The 19,143-nt window shown below is 46.6% G+C and overlaps 1 protein-coding gene across 1 annotated transcript; it reads left to right on the top strand.

The window, feature by feature from the left end:
- The first annotated feature begins 15,154 nt into the window (after positions 1-15,154).
- On the top strand, positions 15,155-18,809 carry Clec4g (C-type lectin domain family 4 member G). The gene is made up of 9 exons (XM_027415804.2): positions 15,155-15,209; positions 15,587-15,697; positions 16,397-16,450; positions 16,618-16,680; positions 16,790-16,894; positions 17,411-17,500; positions 17,684-17,832; positions 17,913-18,028; positions 18,665-18,809. The coding sequence occupies exons 1-9, from the start codon at positions 15,155-15,157 to the stop codon at positions 18,801-18,803; spliced, it is 882 nt and encodes a 293-aa protein (XP_027271605.2). The 3' UTR covers positions 18,804-18,809.
- Positions 18,810-19,143: the final 334 nt, after the last annotated feature.

Genomic DNA, 19,143 nt, shown 5'->3' with positions numbered 1-19,143 from the left:
TTTCACAGGCCAACCTGATCCAGCCCTCACTGAGACTCTCATCAAGGTGAGTCTAGGCTGTGTAAAGCTGGTAATTAAAGACAACCCTCACATCCATCAGAAAGTCCATTTGGTTTTCATTCCATATGGATTCCAGTTAGCAAATGCAGAAAGAAATAGGAAATCACCATTATAATACCTCATCTGTAATTACTACAGGCAAGAGACAAAGACAAATGGTCTGGCCAACGGGAAGTAGAGTCTTTGCAAAACCTCACTGTATCTGGACCAGAGTGACAGTTAGTTGGTCAAGTGCTTGCCTCACAAGCATGAGGACCTGAGTTCAATGCCCAGAACTGGTGTAAAAAGCTGGTCATCGTGGCACACACTGGGCATCATGGCACACACTGGGCATTGTGGCACACACTGGGCATTGTGGTACACACTGGGCATCGTGGTACACACTGGGCATCATGGCACACACTGGGCATCGTGGCACACACTGGGCACCATGGCACACACTGGGCACCATGGCACACACTGGGCATCATGGCACACACCGGACATCATGGCACACACTGGACATCATAGCACATGGGGTTATTGTGACACACGCTAGGTATTGTGGCACACACTGAGTATTGTGGCACACGTTGGACATCATGGCACGCTCTGGGTATCTCAGAGCTGATGATGCAGGAGAAGAAGGGAGTGTTTTCTTGTATGATTAGCAGATTTGTCTTCCTTGCTGACGAATGTCAGGCAGAAACAATGTTCTATGGGTTTTTTTTAAGAATTTATACACAACAGAAAAAAATGAGGAAAAGAACTGAAGAGGCTGTTTTGCAAAAGCGCATGTGGAAAGGGAAGTGAAAAGGCTGTCCTTTTAGATCAGTCCTGCAGGACCATTAATGAATTCAAACATTAACTCCGTAAGTCAGGACTGTCTTAGCTGGATGTCTTTGACCTTCCATAAGCTGTAGGATTTTCTCTTTTGCTTTTTATTTCTGAAGAAAAGAGCAAGAGGGATGTTTTGGTTTCTTCTCTGTGTGTCCATCTTCATATGTGATTGCAGGTACATCATGTATGTGTGCACATGAAGGCCAGAGGTCAAGATCAGATGTCATCTATTACATTTCACCTTAAGTTTTTATTTATAAAATATTAGTTATTAGTGTGTGTGTGTGTGTGTGTGTGTGTGTGTGTGTGTGTGTGTGTGTGTGTGTCTCACTGGTGCACATATGAAAGCTACAAGAACTGGAATTACAGATGGCTGTGAGCCACGGTGTGGGAGCTGGTTCCTCTGCAAGAGTAGCAAGGGCCATCTCTCCAACTCTTCAACCTTGTGTTTGGAGATAGAATCTCACTGAACACAGAACTCGCTGCTTCATCTAGGATGTCTGCATGTCTAGCAACACCCTGGAATCTACTGCTCATCCCAGAACTGGGGTTACAGATGCCCGGCAAGCTGAGAAGTCAAATCCAGGACTGTGTGTGTGTGTGTGTGTGTGTGTGTGTGTGTGTGTGTGTGTGTGTGTGTGTGTATGCCCACACATGCATATGAGCCACCATACAATTGTGGAAACTGATGCTAACTTAGTGGAGTCTGTTCTCTCCTTTGATATTTACATGGGCTCCAGGAATTGAAATCAAGTCATCAGACTTTAGAGGCAAGTAAATTTAAGTGTTGAGCCATCCCACTGAACCTGTTTAGTTTTTGAAATGGGGCCTCACACTGTAGCCCAAACTTGCCTGAAACTTACTGGGTAGCACAGGCTGATTAGAGCAAGCTCCTAGCTCAGCTTCACCAGCACTGAGATAAGAAACCTGAGCCAACACACTCAGCTCCTCACCACAACTTAATCACACCTGCAAAAACTCCTTTTAAAGGAGGTGCCATTTGCAGATCCTAACTAAAGGTTTAGTGTTTCATTTTAGAGAAACTTAAACTTCCTATACTAGAGATATCTTTACTTTCTGCTTAAATTTATCAAAAAACGTTTCCCTATCCCATGATTAAGTAAAACATTCCTGTAACTGACCCTTTATCTAGCTAAGGAAGCTTTCTCTTATCTATTGTTTGCAAAGAATTTATTTTTGCATGTTTACAGTGTTGCGTAGATGCTCCTCATAACTATAATGAGGAAGAGACAAAAACAAGATCGGGAAGGATGTGGGCCACGTGGTCACCTGTTTATGAATCCTCCAAATGTACAAAACAACTCAATAGACTGCCAATGGGTCAACACAGAAAGTATTTTTAAAATCATGAGCACCAACTTTGGAAAGGAAACTCCTTGGAGACAGAAACAGGAGACTAAGACCAGACAGGGACTGGGTATTGTCTAGATGTCCACTGTATTTGTTTTGTTTTCTTTACTTTTAGGAATATCTAGGGACTAGAGAGATGCTCAGTGGCTAAGAGTACTTTCAACACACGGGTGTACCTGTGTTCAGTTCCCAGCACCAGTGTCTGGCAGCTCACAAAAGCCTATAACTCCAGGGGTAGGGGAGCCAACACCCTCTTAGGTCCTCCATGGACACCTGCACTCCTGTGGCAGACACAATCACAACACACCACACACACACACACACACACACACACACACACACACACACACACACACACACTAAATAAATACATATATATATACATATCTTTAAAAAATAAAATGATTTGAACAGTGTGATGTCAAACCTTATAAACCTCAAATGGCAGGCAAGATCCTTTTTTAACTTTTTATTGATTTTTTTGAGAATTACACATCATGCACCTTAATTATACCCATCTCCTGATCCTTCCATATCTGCCCGCCATCCTTAAAACCCCCGCCAAAGAAAAAAAAATTAAAAACAATCAAACAGCACACCCCTCTGCCCAAACAGCTTTACTTGCAAATGTTCACTACAGTGAGTCATTGGACTAGCTCAAGGCCTCTGGCCTCTCTGCACTATCAATACTGGATCCTCACCCTGTCTCCTCTCAGATATCCTGTTGTTGTCCTGTGTCATGGAGCTCCTGAAGCTGCAGTTCTGCAGGACTGGCCCTGCCACGTGCTCCAGCAGTTCAGTGCTGGGGTAAATTTTTGGGAGGGCCAACTCAGAACCCTGGATCTGTGCCTGGGTGGTAGCTGAGCTGTTCAGCCTGCCCACTCTCCTGCACCTAGGATGCCACGTCCCCGCCCTGCCCAGGTTAGAGGCGGAGCCAGCTCTCCTCCTCTTATGTCCTTGGGGCTGGCTCTCCTATACCCATGCCACCAGGTCCAGCTCTACTTCTAGGTTCAGGGGCTGGCTCTTCCAAGAGCTGTCGCTGGAAAAGGATGAGACCAGTTCTCCCACACCAACTCCATCAAGGCTAGCTTTCCCACATTGCTCAAGCAAGACCCTGGGCCAGCTCACCCCAGGAGAGACCTTTTTATATATGGCTCTTACATGCTTAACTTTTTCATAATAAAAAGCAAAGACTAGGAGCTGGAGAGGTGACTCATTTGGTATAGAGCTTGCTATGCAAGCATGAGAACCTAAGTTCAGCCCCAAAATACCCGGGGCGGGGGTGGGGGGAACAGGCTTTGCAGCATATGCTGTAATTCCAGCAATGAGGAGGTAGAGAAAGGAGAATCCCCGAAGTCACTGGCCATCCAGTTGAGCTGAATCAGTGAGTACCAGTTCAATGAGAGACCCTGTCTCAAAAACTAAGGTAGAGAGTGATTCTGGTCACCATATGCATACACGGGGCAGGGTGGACAGAGACAGAGAGAGACAAAGGGATAGACAAAGACGGGAATTAAGAGAAACAACAAAATTGTGACATATCTTTTTCAATGAGCTGTCATTACAATCTTTGTCAGAATGTATTCTTTTTTACTTTTACTTTTTCTTTTAGTTTTTGGTTTTTTGAGACAGGTTTCTCTTGTAGCCCTGGCTGTCCTGGAACTCACTCTGTATACCAGGCTGGCCTAGAACTCATAGAGATCCACCTGCCTCTGCCTCTGCCTCTGCCTCTGCCTCTGCCTCTGCCTCTGCCTCTGCTCTCTGCCTCTGCCTCTGCCTCTGCCTCTGCCTCTGCCTCTGCCTCTGCCTCTGCCTCTGCCTCTGCCTCTGCCTCCTAAATTCTGGAATTAAAGGTGTGCACCACCACTCCTGGCCAGAATGTATTATTAGATAAGAATCGAGAGGGGAGGTTGGGGGGGTCGGGGGAACCATAGGAGGATGGGAGGGTGAGGGAATTGGAGGATGGATATGTAAATTGAGTAGTAATTAAAGAATTTAAATTTAAAAAGGATCTAATTAGAACAGATTCATCAGCTGTAAAGAAGGAAACTGCCCTGAGGAGGTGGCTGGGTGGCTAAGGTGATTGCCACAGGCTGAGCTCAGGTTTCCACCATATGGACCTGTAATTCCAGCCTCAGAGGATAGAAGTAGGAGGTCCCTAGAGCAGGCGACTGCTGAGCCTGGGTTTGATGAGAGACTCTGCCTCCAGGAGTCACATCAAAGAGTGAGTGAGGATTACTCCCAACATTAGCCTTGGGCTTGCACATGCACAGCACATACACGCACATGTGAACTGCATACAGAAAGTGACACATGAAGACAGGAAGGGGTGGGGAATTCACTCATTCATGTAGGGAGTCAGAGGAGAATTCCTGAAAATGATAGTGCTACTGAAGAGGATGCAAGCTACATCTTTGCCTTGGGGCTCAGTCCTGGGCTTCACCTCTTCCTCCACTAGTCCAAACTCTCTGTGCTTGCTTTGTATAGTCTGGCCGCAGCTGACGCCCGACCTCGGATGAGTTCCCTCCGTTCATCTCAGCATCTCCAGACCAAGCGCTTCTTTTCATCCTCCAAGTCTGTAGTAGTTGGTACTGAACTTGACAGGGTCCGGAAGCACCTAGTGGACAAGGCTCTGTTCATGCCTGTGGGATTTTCTTCATTAGACTAAAGTGGAAATTCTCACCCGAAGAGTGGGTGTCACCATTCCATGGGGTGGGGGTGGGGGTCCTGGACTACATGAAAAGGAGAAAGCTAGGGCCCAACAAGATGTCTCAGTGGTTAAATGCACTTGCTGTCAAGCCGATGGCCTGACTGCACTCCCTGAGATCCACATGGTAGGAGAAAATCGACTTCTAGAAGTTGTACTTGACCTCCACACATGCAGCATGGCACACAAGTACACATACATGCACGTGTGTGTGCACACAACACAACTAAATAAAATGTTAAAGCAATAGACAGTCTTTGATCCCAGTATTTGGGAGGCAGAGGCAGGTGGGGCTCCGTGAGGACTAGGACAGCCAAGGCTACATGGTGAAACCCTGTGCATGTGTCCTTGAAGGCAGTGTGCCAACAGTGTCTCTTCAGAACACACCCTCTGGTCCTGCCAAGTGTGTTAACATGTTTTTCTTCAGCCATCAGGGCTGATGAAGCAGTGCCATGCGAACCCTCTCCTAAGTGTGTTCAAAAGATGTTATGCAGCTCTCTCTCTCTCTCTCTCTCTCTCTCTCTCTCTCTCTCTCTCTCTCTCTCTCTCTCTCTCCTTGGGGTGTGCCCTGCCTGGAAGCTCTGACCCAGTCATCATGCCCTGCCTCTCGTTTCCTGATGATGAAGGAAAGAGAAGTGTCCTGCTCCATGAGAAGCCTTCTGAGAAGAGGGGTGGGGACTTCCGTTTTCTTGGAAAACAACTCCCTGCTGGACATCACTCCTCTAAGCACTGTCCACCGGACCACCCACGTGGCTTAGCTCTTTATCCCAGAGGTCCACACTGATGTGTTTGATGCAGGTGCTTACAGCTTACACACCATCGTGTGTGTGTGTGTGTGTGTGTGTGTGTGTGTGTGTGTGTGTGTGTGTGTGATTACATCTCCAGTCATTTCTGTTACAGATGGAAGGTGCCTCCTGCAATCACCTAATCCCAGTTGCAGCAGTGATATTGTGTCTTCAGCTCCTCAGGGGGAAGAATTTATGATTGAGCACATGCAGAGTGACCAAGAAGTCGAGATTTGCTTTTAGGAGACACAGAAAGGAAAGCACAGGCCCTCCAGAGTAGGTGGCTCCCTCAGCCCAGTGGCACCAGAAAGGATGGCCAGCCTCTGAACGTAAAAGTCTTACTCTCCATTTTCCCTCCCCTCCGTGGTCATGGGATGGTCTGTGGTGGTCTCCTTCATGGAGCAGGTAGAGGTGTTCTCAGAGCCATCCTTACCCACAATTCAGTGTGGCACAGTTAAACGTATTTGACCAAGGGTTCATATAAAAGTATAACTATGAATAAAATCAAGAAGTTAACTAGAGGAAAGGGCAATGGTGCCTTGCATGTGCTCCTTGCGGGGGGGGGGGGGGGCGGCTTTGAGGAGCCTGCTGGAGCCCCAATGGCCCTGTTGGTTTTCCACAGAGCCGGGTCTTAGTTAGGTTAGCTGTCTCCCCCAGCTGCAAGCCCTCTTATTTATCGTCCCTTGTGCCCCCAACCTCACCATTTTAACTGGCACATTATTCTAACCCTACAGGGTTTTTTGCTTGTTCATTTGTTTTTTGTTTTATTGTTTGGTTTTGGGGTTTTGTTGTTGTTGTTTTGGGGGTTTGGTGGGGTGGTTTTGTTTGTTTGTTTTTCAAGACAGGGTTTCTCTGTGTAACAGCCCAAACTGTCCTGGAACTCACTTTGTAGACCATGCTAGCCTGGAACTCACAGATATTTGCCTGCCTCTGCCTCCTCAGTGCCGGGATTAAAGGTATGGGCCACCACTCCAGGCTGTTTTTTAACTAGCAATTTCCATTTCTCCCAACCCTAGATTTTTAAGATCTAGAAATATTACAATTGAATGACTAAGTTATGGCTAATCTGTTGTATGTCCTCTTCAAACCGTATGGACCTATTCACTGCTCAAGGACAAGGGGATCAAGAGGGTTTCCCTAACTCTGGTGCCATAAACAATTCAGGGTAAGCCTCCTAGGAAGTAAATGTTCCCTTGGAATGACCTCTTTTTTAAGAATACATGCTTTCTAAATATCAAGAGCTAGGGAGATGATTGCATTAGTAAGGAATTTGATTTGACAGCATGCAGACCTAATTCAGAATCACAGCACCCATGTAAAAAGGATTGGTTCAGTAGCCAGCACCTATCACCCCAGCCCTGAGAGGAGACAGGAGGATCCCTGGAATTCACTGGCCAGACAGTTATTGGAACCAGTAGCTCTAGGTTCAATGAAAGATCCTTTTTCAAAAAATAAGCTGTAGTCAAACTGGTGGAGTGGGTCAGTGGCTAAAGGTGCTTGAGTTGCAAGCCTGGTGGCCAGAATTTATTTGATCCTTGTCACTCTTGTGAATATGGAAGGAGACAACTAACACACAAAGTTGTTCTCTGACCTCCACATCTGTGCACACACACATACACACACACAGACATATACACACCATACACATGCACACACGCATACACACACACATACATACATAAACATATACATACACACACAAATTTATTAAAGGACATATGTTGTTGCAATTTCACTACATACTTCCACCTTCTGAATTGCTTTCCCAAATGACTGAATTTATGCTCCAGTCAGCAGTGAAGAAGGATCCCTTCTCCCCACATCCTCAGCAACTGTAACAACTGCCTGCCCTTTCATCTATCTGTAGTAGTGCACGCCTGTAATCCTAGAACTCAGGAGGCTGAGATAGAAGCATTGTGAAAACAAAGCCAGCCTGGGCTACAAACAGATGAAAAATTATCCACTTGTCTCTAACGTTTTTAAATATGTGTATATATGCATATCCCTGTGTGTGTGTGTGTGTGTGTGTGTGTGTGTGTGTGTGTGTGTGTGTGAATGCAAGTACCTGAAGAGGCCAGAAGGGGGCGTTGGATCCCATCAGCTGGAGTCACAAGAGACTTATAAGCCAACTGATGTAGAGCCTGAGAAATGAACTCTAGTCATTGACAAACGCAGCACACAGGCTTCACCACTGGGCCATCTCTCCTCCCTCTGCCCATTTTTTTTTTTTTTTTTTTTTTTTTTTTTTTACTGTTTGCTACTTTGTTTACTATACGTGACAAAGCATTACTTATGCTTCCACTCCTAATGAACTTAAGCTTTCCTCCAATACATGTTCGACATTCTGTTTTGGTTTTGTTTGTTTTTGTGAAGAGGGTCTTATGTGATCCAGATGGGCCTTGAACTTTCGATCCTCGGTGTGAGCCCTGAGTGCTGGGATCACAGCATAAACACCACAAAGCCACACACTTTCACGTCAGGTTTCCCCTTCTAGGTCTTGCTACTTCTTACCCTTGGCCTGCTTTTCTGCTAATGTCTGTGGGTTTTTTTAATTTGCAGAAGTGTTTTTGCAGATTCCAGAAAGCAAGTAATTGTTAGTTTTAGATGTGGCAATGAAGGCTCCCCACCCCACACAAACACACCATGTAGACCCCTTCCTCCTTCCATGAAGTCCACTTCTACTTTCATGTCAGCTTTTTTTTTCTCTAAGTCCAGATTCTGCAAAAGAGAAAAAACCATGTGATATTTGTCTTTCCAGCTTATTTTGCATAAAATGACTCTCTTTGGTTCTATCCATTTTCTTGCACAAAGCATTGTTTCCTTCTTTTTGATGACAGAGTAAAACTCCACTGTGGGGTTGGACCACATGTATCTGTTGACGGACACCTAGGCTGTTCCATACCTCAGCTGTTGTGGACACTACTGCAATGAGTATGGACAGCCCCACGGTGGTGTGTGAACTAACACAGGGTGGTATAGCTGAGGAACGAATCATACACTAGCTCTAGTTTCAGAGGTTGTCCTGGCTTTGTTTCCTGTTGTTGTATAAAAATACTTGGTGAAAGCAAGTTGGAGGAGAAAATAAAAATTACTATGCTCACAATTCCAGGATGCAAAGGTCTGCTCAGCAAGAAGTCAAGATGGTGGGAGGTTAAAGCAGCTGGACACATCACATCACATCACAATAAAGACCGAAGAGAAATCATTTCCCTGTGCTTATTGCCAGCTCGCCTCCTCACAAAACCAATACAACTAAGGCTGCCCTGTGACCCAGCTGTGATGCCCCTGGTTACACACTCAAAACATCAAGCAGCATGCATATTTATTACTTTACAGTCCACAATAACCAATTAAAGAACTGGAGTGTCCATCAACAGATAAAGGAATGGACATATTTATATTTACTTACAGAAAATGTGACATACTTATATTGGAATCTTGTTCATCCACAATGAAGAGTAAGATTGTGTTATGTGCTGAGATTGTTAAGCAAAATAAGTTAGAAAACAGAGAGACAAATATCACATTTTCTCTCACTTGCAGGTCCTAGATTATAAATAGATACTAAAGCTTTCTCTCTCTCTCTCTCTCTCTCTCTCTCTCTCTCTCTCTCTCTCTCTCTGTGTGTGTGTGTGTGTGTGTGTGTGTGTGTGTGTGTGTGTGTGTGTGTGTTTGCTGTGACACTATTCCTGGAGAGAGGTGAACAAGCATGTGCTCACTTGGGTAGGAAACCAATGACAAACCAAAGTAAAGATAGGTACCACCACCAAAGGGCAATGGATGTACTCACAGGAAGCAATGGATGTACTCACAGGATGTACTCACTAAGTGTGAGGATCACTTAGAGGAGCGTGTGCAGCCCAAATGCAGCCACATCACTAACAGCCCATCCCAGCCTACATGCACCTCACCATGTCTGAGATCCCACGGAAATCAGGAACAAGACAAGGATGTCCACTATCCCCACTCCTTTCCAATATTGTGCTATCTAGAATAATAAGGAAACTAAAGGGATCCAAACAGAGAAAGAAGTCAAGCTACTCCTACTCAATAAGATCCAAGACACTAGAAATCCCAAAAAATCTACCAGGAAACTTCAAGAATGAGCAAACTCAGCAGTGAGGCAGGATACAGAATCAGCTCACACAAACCAGTAACTTTAACAACAGTCACAAAGAAGGAGATCGTGGGGACACACCCATTCATAACAGCCTGAAGGAAAACAAAAACATCTAGGAAAGGAGTGAAGGACCTTTACAGTGAGAACATTAACCCTGTGAGGAGACATAGACACTAGAAAATAGAAAGACATCCCATGTTCACAGATTGGTAATATTAATATTGTAAAAATGACCATTTTACCAAAAGCTACTTACAAATTCAAAGAAATCCCAGTCAAAACCCTCATCTCATTCTTCACAGAAATAGAAAAAACACTATTCTAAAATTCATATGGAACCACAAAAGACCCCAGAGAGTCAAAACAATCCTGAGCAAAAGGAGCCAGGCTAGAGGGATGACCGTTCCAGATCTTAAACATACTACAGAGTCATAGTGATTTAAAAAAAAAAAAAAAAAGTAAGCGCTGGCACAGAAACAGACACACAGACCAACAGAACAAACTCAAAGACCCAGACATGAGCATGCGTAACTTCAGCCACTTAATAATTGATAAAGGGGGCAAAAAAGTAAGCTGGAGAAAGGAAAGCACCTCCAACAAAAGGTGCTAGGAAAATGGGACATTCCCACACAGAGCAACAAAATCAGAGCTGTATTTACCACCTTGCATAAAAACTAACTCCACATGAATCAAAAATGTAAACATAAAATTTGAAACTGCTAGAAGAAAACAGATGTAGCATCATGCATGACACAGGTGTCAGAGAGGACTTCCTGGATAGGGTTCCTTTGGTCTAAAAGTTAAGGACAATAGTTGACAAAACCAACAAATACAGCTCCTGTGAGTTCACAGCTGTCATGGCCATGTCATGCATTTCAAATATGAGGGCAACCTTGTTGAGATGTCCTTCACCTCCCTGATGGCCAGGGCTGGTTAGATGGGTTTCTCCCCTCACCGCTCCGCATGCATCCTTCCCAAAGCTGCCCACCCAGCTGAAGAGGACAACCTTCCTCATAGACAGACTGGTCTTAAGTCAAGGATGTAAAAGTAGCCTCACTCCCCTGCTAGAGCCTCTAAACGGTCTCTCAAGAACATGACGCATGCCGGGCGGTGGTGGTGCACACCTTTAGTCCCAGCACTCAGGAGGCAGAGGTAGGTGGATCTCTGTGAGTTCGAGACCAGCCTGGTCTACAAGAGCTAGTTCCAGGACAGCCTCCAAAGCCACAGAGAAACCCTGTCTCAAAAAAAAAAAAAAAAAAAAAAAAAAAAAGAAAAAAAAAAAAAAAAACATGACGCGTGCCAGTCATGCACCAGTCCTGCTCTTACTCTGTTCTTGCCCCCTAGCCACGATATTTCCTGGGCCCTAAGTTAGGACTGTAAACGTCTTCTTTGGGGGTGAGTGCTCAACTCTCATTGATTTTCAGCATCTTTGTAGCCATCAGAGTCTTCATTCACATCTGTCCACTGAAAGAGAGGCTTCTCTGGTTAAAGCTGGCAGCGGCCTTTCTCTTCGGGTATAAACATGGATACTAAGAAGGCAGCTTGATGATGTGACAATCTATGTAAGCAGCAGTGAAAGGTCCTCCCCCCATAGTGCCCAAGGTCTCCTGGGTTATGGTTTGCTGCTGTTGTTGTTGTATGCTTGTTTGTTTGTGTTTTTTAAGTGAGATGAGAGTACTAGGTATGCATATTTGTTTTTTTGACTCAGAGTCTTTCATTGGCTTGGACCACACCCCTGGGATCCACCATCTCTGGGCGCTAGGATTAAAACTGAGCCACTGCACTTGGCTTTTTTTTTTTTCCAAATGCATTTATTTTTGTGTATAAGTGTGAGTGTGTCTTTCTGTGAAAGTATGTGGATACCACGGCATGAACAAGTAAGAGAGACTTGTGGGGTCAGTGGGTTCCAGGGATCAAACTCAGGTCCTCAGACTTGCCAGCAAGTGTTTCCGCCAACTGAGCTATCCACCAGTCTCCATCTTCCTCCCTCATTCCCCTTTCTCTTTCCCATACCTCGTAATGTTTCATATCTGTCTTTCTTTTGTTTATGTCCACTTGTTGATAAAGTGTCTCGCTGTGTGTAGTTTCGACTGTCCTAGAAATCCACAATGTGGGCCAGGCTGGCCTTGAACCCTTGGCACAGTCCCTCGACACTGGGATTCCAGAAGTTCCTCACTACTCCCGGCTTTGAGGTTTCTTGTTTGTTTTTGATTTTAGGTTTCCATTGCACAGATAACGTGTTTCATGAGCACATTTTCGTGCAGGTACAAACTGTGCACTGAACAGATCTCTTTGCCTTCCCAATCCTCACAGCTCCTCCTCCTCTTCGTCCCTTCCTTTCCCCAGGCGGTTTCACTTCTACTTTCTTGTCATGTATACATTCGTGATTTTTATGTAACTATATATAATCTAGGAACCACAAAAAAAAGAAAGAACATCAACATTTGTCTTCCTAAAACCGACTTAATTCGTTTAGTATGATTGTCTCTGGTTACATTTTCTGCAAACAACATAAATGTATCCTTTATGACTTTATTCAACCACGTTGTCTCCATCTAGTCCTCATCGCTGGACACCAAATTTGGTTTTACAACTTAGCAATTGTGGCAAATGTTTTTCTTTTAACTTGCTTTTAATTTTTTCCTGCTTGTTTTGATTTTTAATTATGGGTATGGGGGGAGGGTGTGTGCAGTTAACTGCAGGTGCCAAAGAGAATAGAAGCATCGGATCCCTGGAGCTGTGAGCCACCTGACTTTGATGCTGGGACTGAACTGGAGTCCTCCGCAAGAAGAGGCCCCCTTAACCACTAAGCCACCTCTTCAGTCTCCCAACATGTTTTTTAAAATTGCTTTTGTTGTTTGAAAGTCTGGTATATTTACATAATGTATTTTAGTTATCTCTATCTCCATCAGTTGGAAGCCTTCTCCTCAGCCAGCCCCCCTCCTGGAGTCATGTTTTCTTTTTGAGTGTGGCCCACCGAGTCTAACTACGGTTGCTTCCCTGAGTGCAGGTGGAAGGTTGTTTACTTATAGGAGCAGGGAAAGTAACCAGTGGCCACAGCACTGATGAAAATGACACTCCCTCTCCCAGCAATTGTTCCTGGTGGAAGCATGTGACCCTATTGGCCCCTTTCCCATCCATGTTGGATTTAATGTAGTGTCTGTTTCTCTGCCCATCCCCAAGAAATACGAACACCCAGGGGGGAAGAATTTGTTCACTGATTTAGCCCAATTCTCAGAGAAATTTCTGTCAAACATCAGATACCCAATATATGTTTAAAGAATACATTACTTTAGAGGCTGGGGAGAGGCTTAGTGTTGATTTGGGCTTGGGTGTGAGTTTGTTGTTTCTTTGTGACAGGGTCTCGGGTAGCCCAGGCTGGCCTCAGACTCATCTCGGTAGCCAGATCTTTTTGACTGACCCTCCCAAAGGCTGGATTACAGGTGCACCATGCATCCAGTGCAATCCCGATAGGGATCCTTTCCAGGGTTTTGTGCATGACAGGCAAGCATCCTAAGGACTTTGCTACAGCCCCAGGTTCATCAGTTTCTGTTTGGGTTTTGTGGGGGGAGGTTTCACTGGGTTTTGGTTTCATTTTGAGACTCGGGCTCATTATATTATAATCCACATTGACCCTTAATCTCTGAACTCCTGATCTTTCTGCCTCAGCACATATATGTGGCAGCCAGAAGTCAGCCTAGGGTATTCTTCCCCAGAAGCTCTCTCTCTCTCTCTCTCTCTCTCTCTCTCTCTCTCTCTCTCTCTCTCTCTCTCTCTCTCTCTCTCCACCCCCTGTCTCTCCCAGAGAGAAGGGGCAAGGGAGGGAGAGGGAGAGAATTTTCAATTACATTTATTTATTTATTTACTTTGTGTAGCGATTCCTACATGCATGTGTGCCCACACAAGTCATGGCACATGTGTGGAGGTCAGAGGACAACTTTCAGGAGTTGGCTGTCCTTCCATGTAGGTCCTAGAATCAAGCACACACCATGAAGCACTGTGGCAAGTACCTTTGCCAGGTAGCCATCTCATGGCCCCACCTTGTTCTGAGACACAGTCTCTCACAGGACATGGACCTTTAAGATGCCCCGGGAACTTGGCTGTGTCCACGTCCCCGGAGCTGGGATTACAGGCACATTCCACCTCCCTCGAGCTGTCTTTGAGTACTAAAAATCATATTCACGCCCTCATGTTTCAACAGCAGCACTTTGCAGACTGAACCCTGACACTGTTCCCCCTTTTCACAAAGGAGAAAACTTCTCAGCCGCAAACTATCTCTGGTCCTACCTGCTTTCCCACAAGAAGCACTGCAAGCTTAGTTAACAGTTCCTATGGTTATCCACTCCCTGCTGACCAATGTCAGCTGAATTCACATCAAGGTCAAGTAATGTCTGACCAAGACCTTCAGGTCAAACAGAAAGAGTTTCTGCAGGATCCAGCAGGGCCCTGAGACACTTGGTTAGGTTCAGTGTTTTCCCCCTCAGGAGAAATCTCAGCCCTGAGCCCATTAGAGACAGAGACCAGAGCTGGGGGGTGGGGGGGGCAGTTCAGTCAGGAAACTGTCTGCCTTGCAAGCATGGGGCCCTAAATTTGATCCCCGGTAGCTACACTGTCAGAGACAATTGGTGTGGTACAACCCTAAGGCTGAGGTAATAGACACAGGTGGGTCTTCGGGGCTGTGTAAGCCAATAGTACTTAACAAGTTCCTGGCCATTGAGAGACCCTATTAAGAAAAAAAAAAGATGGGGGGGGAGCAAGACAGCTCAGTAGATAAAGGAGCTTGCTGCCAAGCTTTGGTCCCAGAAACCATATGGTAGAGAGAGAGAACCAACTCTCACAGGTTGTCCTGTGAGTGGGCTCAGGGGAATTTCTACTCCTGTGCAAGCACCCCAAACTCACAAACTAAATAAAATGCAATATGCTTTTTTAAAAGATAGATGGTGACGAGGTAACAACACCCTAAGCTGTCCTCTGGCTTCTGCAGGCACACACACAGAGAAAGTGGAAGAGACAGAGATAGAGAGGTAGGGGAAGAGAGAGGAGGACATAAGGGGGAGCACAAGTCCTAAAGAGAAGTTCCCAGCACCTAGGAAACACAGCCACAGAAGTTGGAGCTGCCCCTCCCGGCCCCAGCCTTGCCCAGCACTGTGACTGGCCATTGGCTAGGTTCCTCCACACAGGAATTGAAACCACTGAAATGGAAAGGAAGGAAGGAAAGGAGATAGGATGGGGATAGGGTGGGGACTTAAATTTATATCTCTGTCCAGGGCTGGATGGATGCCCCTCACCAACATGGACACTGGTGGATACAGCAAGCTGGGTAGCGCCATCGAGGAGGTTCCCCAAGGTATCATCCTCCATGAGTCCCTCTATTCTAATGTCTGGGGTTTTGTGGGTTTGGGGAGGAGCAGAGACAAGACCATGCAGGACACACCAGTGCATGGACGGGACTGCAGAATGGTAGGCCTGGGAGTGGGGAGGAGTGGATCCTGAGTGAGCACTCCCCAGGATCCAAAGGGCTGGGTCCTGGGTTGGGGAAAGGCATCCCTTGAGTCTCCCCCAGGAAACCTGGGGGGAGGGGCAGGTGTCATTCCAGTCATAGACCCAGTTATATTGGCATCAGAACTAACTCTGTCACTTAGGAGCCATGTGGTGGAGGGAGGGTACTTAAGCTGTCTGTACGTCCATCCTGGAGGAATCAAGAAGCCATCGGTGTTCTACTAGGGCAGTTGGGACGCTGGGAGTACTACAAACAAAGGCTTTTCTTCCTGGTCTTGGCTTTCCTGGTGGCCACAGTGCTATGGGTTCTCATTTTGAGCACCCTACTGTCCAAGGGTGAGTGATTCTTTTTATGTGTATGTATGTGTTTTGTGTGTGTGTGTGTGTGTGTGTGTGTGTGTGTGTGTGTGTGTGTGTGAGAGAGAGAGAGAGAGAGAGAGAGAGAGAGAGAGAGAGAGGTACAAGTGCCCACAGAGGCCAGACAGCATCAGCTCCCCTAGAGCTGGAGTTACAGGCAGTTGTGAGCCATCTCATGTGGGTGCTGAGACCGAACTCAGGTTCTCTGGAAGAGCAGAAGAGCGGCTTGCTCTAATCCTCTGAACCAAGTCTCCAGCCCATGGGAATGATCCTTTACCCAGGACAAGTTGTACGCCACCTGGCGGGGAAGGCACAAGCCTGTTTCCTCTGTGATGCACAGATGGGATCCTGGATGTCCGTCAAAAAAACATACTTACATTATGGCTCATAACAGTAACAAAATTACAGTGATGAAGTAGCAAAGGAAATAATTTTATGGTTGGATGACCACAACATGAGAAACTGTATTTATTAAAGGGTTGCAGCATTAGGAAGGTTGAGAAGCACTGGTGTAAACCAAACATCTGTTTGGCGCTGTGTGTATGCATTACGTATGTTTCCTATCCGTGCCCGGGTGCTGTATTCCTGGCCTGTGCTTCTGTGGATACCAAAACACGGGTCCTCACACCCTCTGGGAAGGCGCGGGGGTTCCCAATTCCTGCTTACTTCTCTCTGCAGCCTCCAACGAGCGCAGGGCACTGCTCAGCCACCAGGACCTGCTGAAGACAAACGGTGGGTAACGAGCTGGAGAGCAGGGCATTTGCGCCCCCTGGCGGTCAGATGTGGCACTGCCAGGGATTCAGAGACTGGGTAGTGAATAGCTGAGGCCCCTGGAGATGGGTTGAGCCTGGATAGGAGAGGGCTGTCCCCCTGACCTAATGGGGGGCATGTCATTTCAGCCTCAGAGCAAAATATGATGTTGAGTGCCTTGAAAGAGGATGTCAGAGGCTGCAGGAACTGCTGTAAGAAACCGGCTTGAGAGCTGTGGGGCTGGGAATTGGGACTGGTGGGATGGGAGAGGCTATGGGGAGGAACTGGCTGGCCTCCAAAGATCTCCCTATCCCCAAATAGGCTCAGGGATAAAAGCGCAGTTGCAAACCACACTCGCTGAGTTTAAGGACACAAGGGCAAAGCTGATGGAGCAGGAGAGCGCCCTTAAAGAACTGCAAGACCGTGGTGAGAGCTAAAGCCCTGACCTTCTCCTTAACCACAGCCACACCACTTCTTGGTAGTTTAGTCCTGGACCCTCAGGTTCCCGGTAACTGAACCTAGGGATTCACATGCTAGGCAGGCTTTCCACCGCTGAGCCATGCCCTGGGCCCTCACTGCGGAATCCTAAGCAAGACTTCTTTGAACCACACGCCCAACCCCTTGCTGAAGGATTCTAGGCAGGTGTCCTAATACCAAGCTTATCATCACCAGCACTCATTTTACGTTTGGTTTGTTTGTTTTTGTTTTTTGAGACAGGGTCTCACTTAGTTGCCTAGGATGAACTTAAACTCTTAGCCCAATTTAGCCTTGAATTTACCATCCTCCACTCCTCAGCTTTCTGAAGTAACTGAAACCACCACACCCAGACTGAAGTTATTCTTGACCCTGATACCAACCATGAACAATGGACATAGATCTCGACCTATGCGTAACTCCCAATCTTCACCCCAGCTCTAAATGTGCACCGTTCCAACCCCGTAGTGACCCAGGGCCTGGCTAAAGCAGGCAGAGATCGTGAGGACATCCGAAATGAGCTGCTCCGGGCACTGGAAGCTGTCAAGCAACAGAACAGTGAGCCAGAGAGGACACTGAGGAAGGGGGAGGAGAGGACCCTGCCTGAGGCTTTCAAGGCTTTGCCTTCCACCAGACATACCCTTTGATCTGAGCCTTGTTTCTTGGTATGCCACGCCCTCCATGGTGTTCCAATGGCCCGGTTCCATAACAAGCCATCTCCCTACCCTCACCTCCTAACAGGATCCTGCGAGCAGTGCCCCACATCATGGCTGTTCTTCCAAGGCTCCTGCTACTATTTCTCTGAGACTCAGGCCGTATGGGACACAGCGCAGAGCTACTGCTCAGCCCACGGTGCCTACTTGGTGATTGTCAAAGGCCCAGAGGAGCAGGTATGCAGCCGGGACTTGGCAAAGCAGAATCAGAGTCCACCTGAGTTGGCGTGTCTCAGGATGTCTCCACTCCCTTCCAGGGTTTCCTGAGTCAGCATACACGTGGCCGAGGCTACTGGTTGGGTCTGAAGGCAGTTCGCCGTCTCGGCAAGATTCAAGGCTACCAGTGGGTAGATGGAGTGTCACTCACCTTCAGGTAAGGAGAAGGCTCCAAGAAAGTTTTGAAAGGGGGGATTCCCTAGGGGGGGAAGCTTTTGGATATGTCTGAAAACTAGATTCCTGAGCGGAGATTGTTTGCTGATGCTTTGGGGCGGTGTACATGGTGCATGTGTAGCCGTGCACACCCATGCATGCTTATGCAAAGGCTAGGGGATAACTCTGGATATTCTGTTCTACCATCCCTTGCTTTATTCCATTAAGACAGGGTCTCTCACTGAACCTGGATCTAGTTTGACTAACAGCCAGAAAACCCCAGAGACCCTCCCATCTCCAAACCCCACCCTATTGGGTCACAAACACATACACAGCCACAGACGGATAATTTTTTTATGTAACTACTTGGGATTTGAGCTCAAGTCCTTATGTTTGTACAAGTATTCTTATCTACTGAGCAATCTCCACAGTCCCTGAACTAACCTTGTAAGAATGGAAAAGCTAGACCCTGGGAATTTGCTAAGAGTCCAATTCTGAGCCCTTACAAATGTACACTGCAGATATAAACTCAAATTAGGCATTCAGGGTATCTATGCCAGAGTCAAGCAACAAAGGAAGGGAGGCTGGACCCTATTGTAAGCCCAGACTCCCAGTAACACCCTCCACTGGACCACCACAGCAACTGGAACTCTGGAGAGCCCAATGATTCCAGAGGACAGGAGGACTGTGTCATGATGCTACACTCGGGGCTGTGGAATGATGCACCGTGTACCAATGAGAGGGATGGCTGGATCTGTGAGAAGAGGAGCATCTGCTGATCCTGCCCAGTGTCCCATTGCCTCAGAAGTCTGGCCCACTATCCAGGATTTTTCTTCTAATGCACCATTACTAAGAGCCACTCAGCCTGACCTTTGGAGACCCCAGCTCCAACCCACAAAATACCCTAAATCTCCCAGCTAACCTGACTTTTGTCAGTTTCAAAATCACTGCTCTAAAGCCCTGGTCATCTGATGCCCCACCTGCCCTCCTAGACACAGTATTAGAGCTGTTGTATCTCCCTGCATCCCCCATCCCATCCCTCTGAATTGAAGCTATCGCCACAGAGAGAAGAGGCATCAATAAATGTTTAACAGGTGAACCTAGGCTCTGGGTCTGTGT

The sequence above is a fragment of the Cricetulus griseus genome, chromosome 4 (genome assembly GCF_003668045.3).
Source record: "Cricetulus griseus strain 17A/GY chromosome 4, alternate assembly CriGri-PICRH-1.0, whole genome shotgun sequence".
Taxonomy (NCBI): Eukaryota; Metazoa; Chordata; class Mammalia; order Rodentia; family Cricetidae; genus Cricetulus; species Cricetulus griseus.
This window is presented reverse-complemented; position numbering and strand designations above follow the sequence as displayed.

Coding starts and splice junctions, on each gene's coding strand:
- Clec4g (XM_027415804.2), top strand. CDS start 15,155: ATGGACACTGGTGGATACAGCAAGCTGGGTAGCGCCATCGAGGAGGTT. Junction 16,451..16,617: donor GGACCTGCTGAAGACAAACG/GTGGGTAACGAG, acceptor ATGTCATTTCAG/CCTCAGAGCAAAATATGATG. Junction 16,681..16,789: donor CAGAGGCTGCAGGAACTGCT/GTAAGAAACCGG, acceptor ATCCCCAAATAG/GCTCAGGGATAAAAGCGCAG.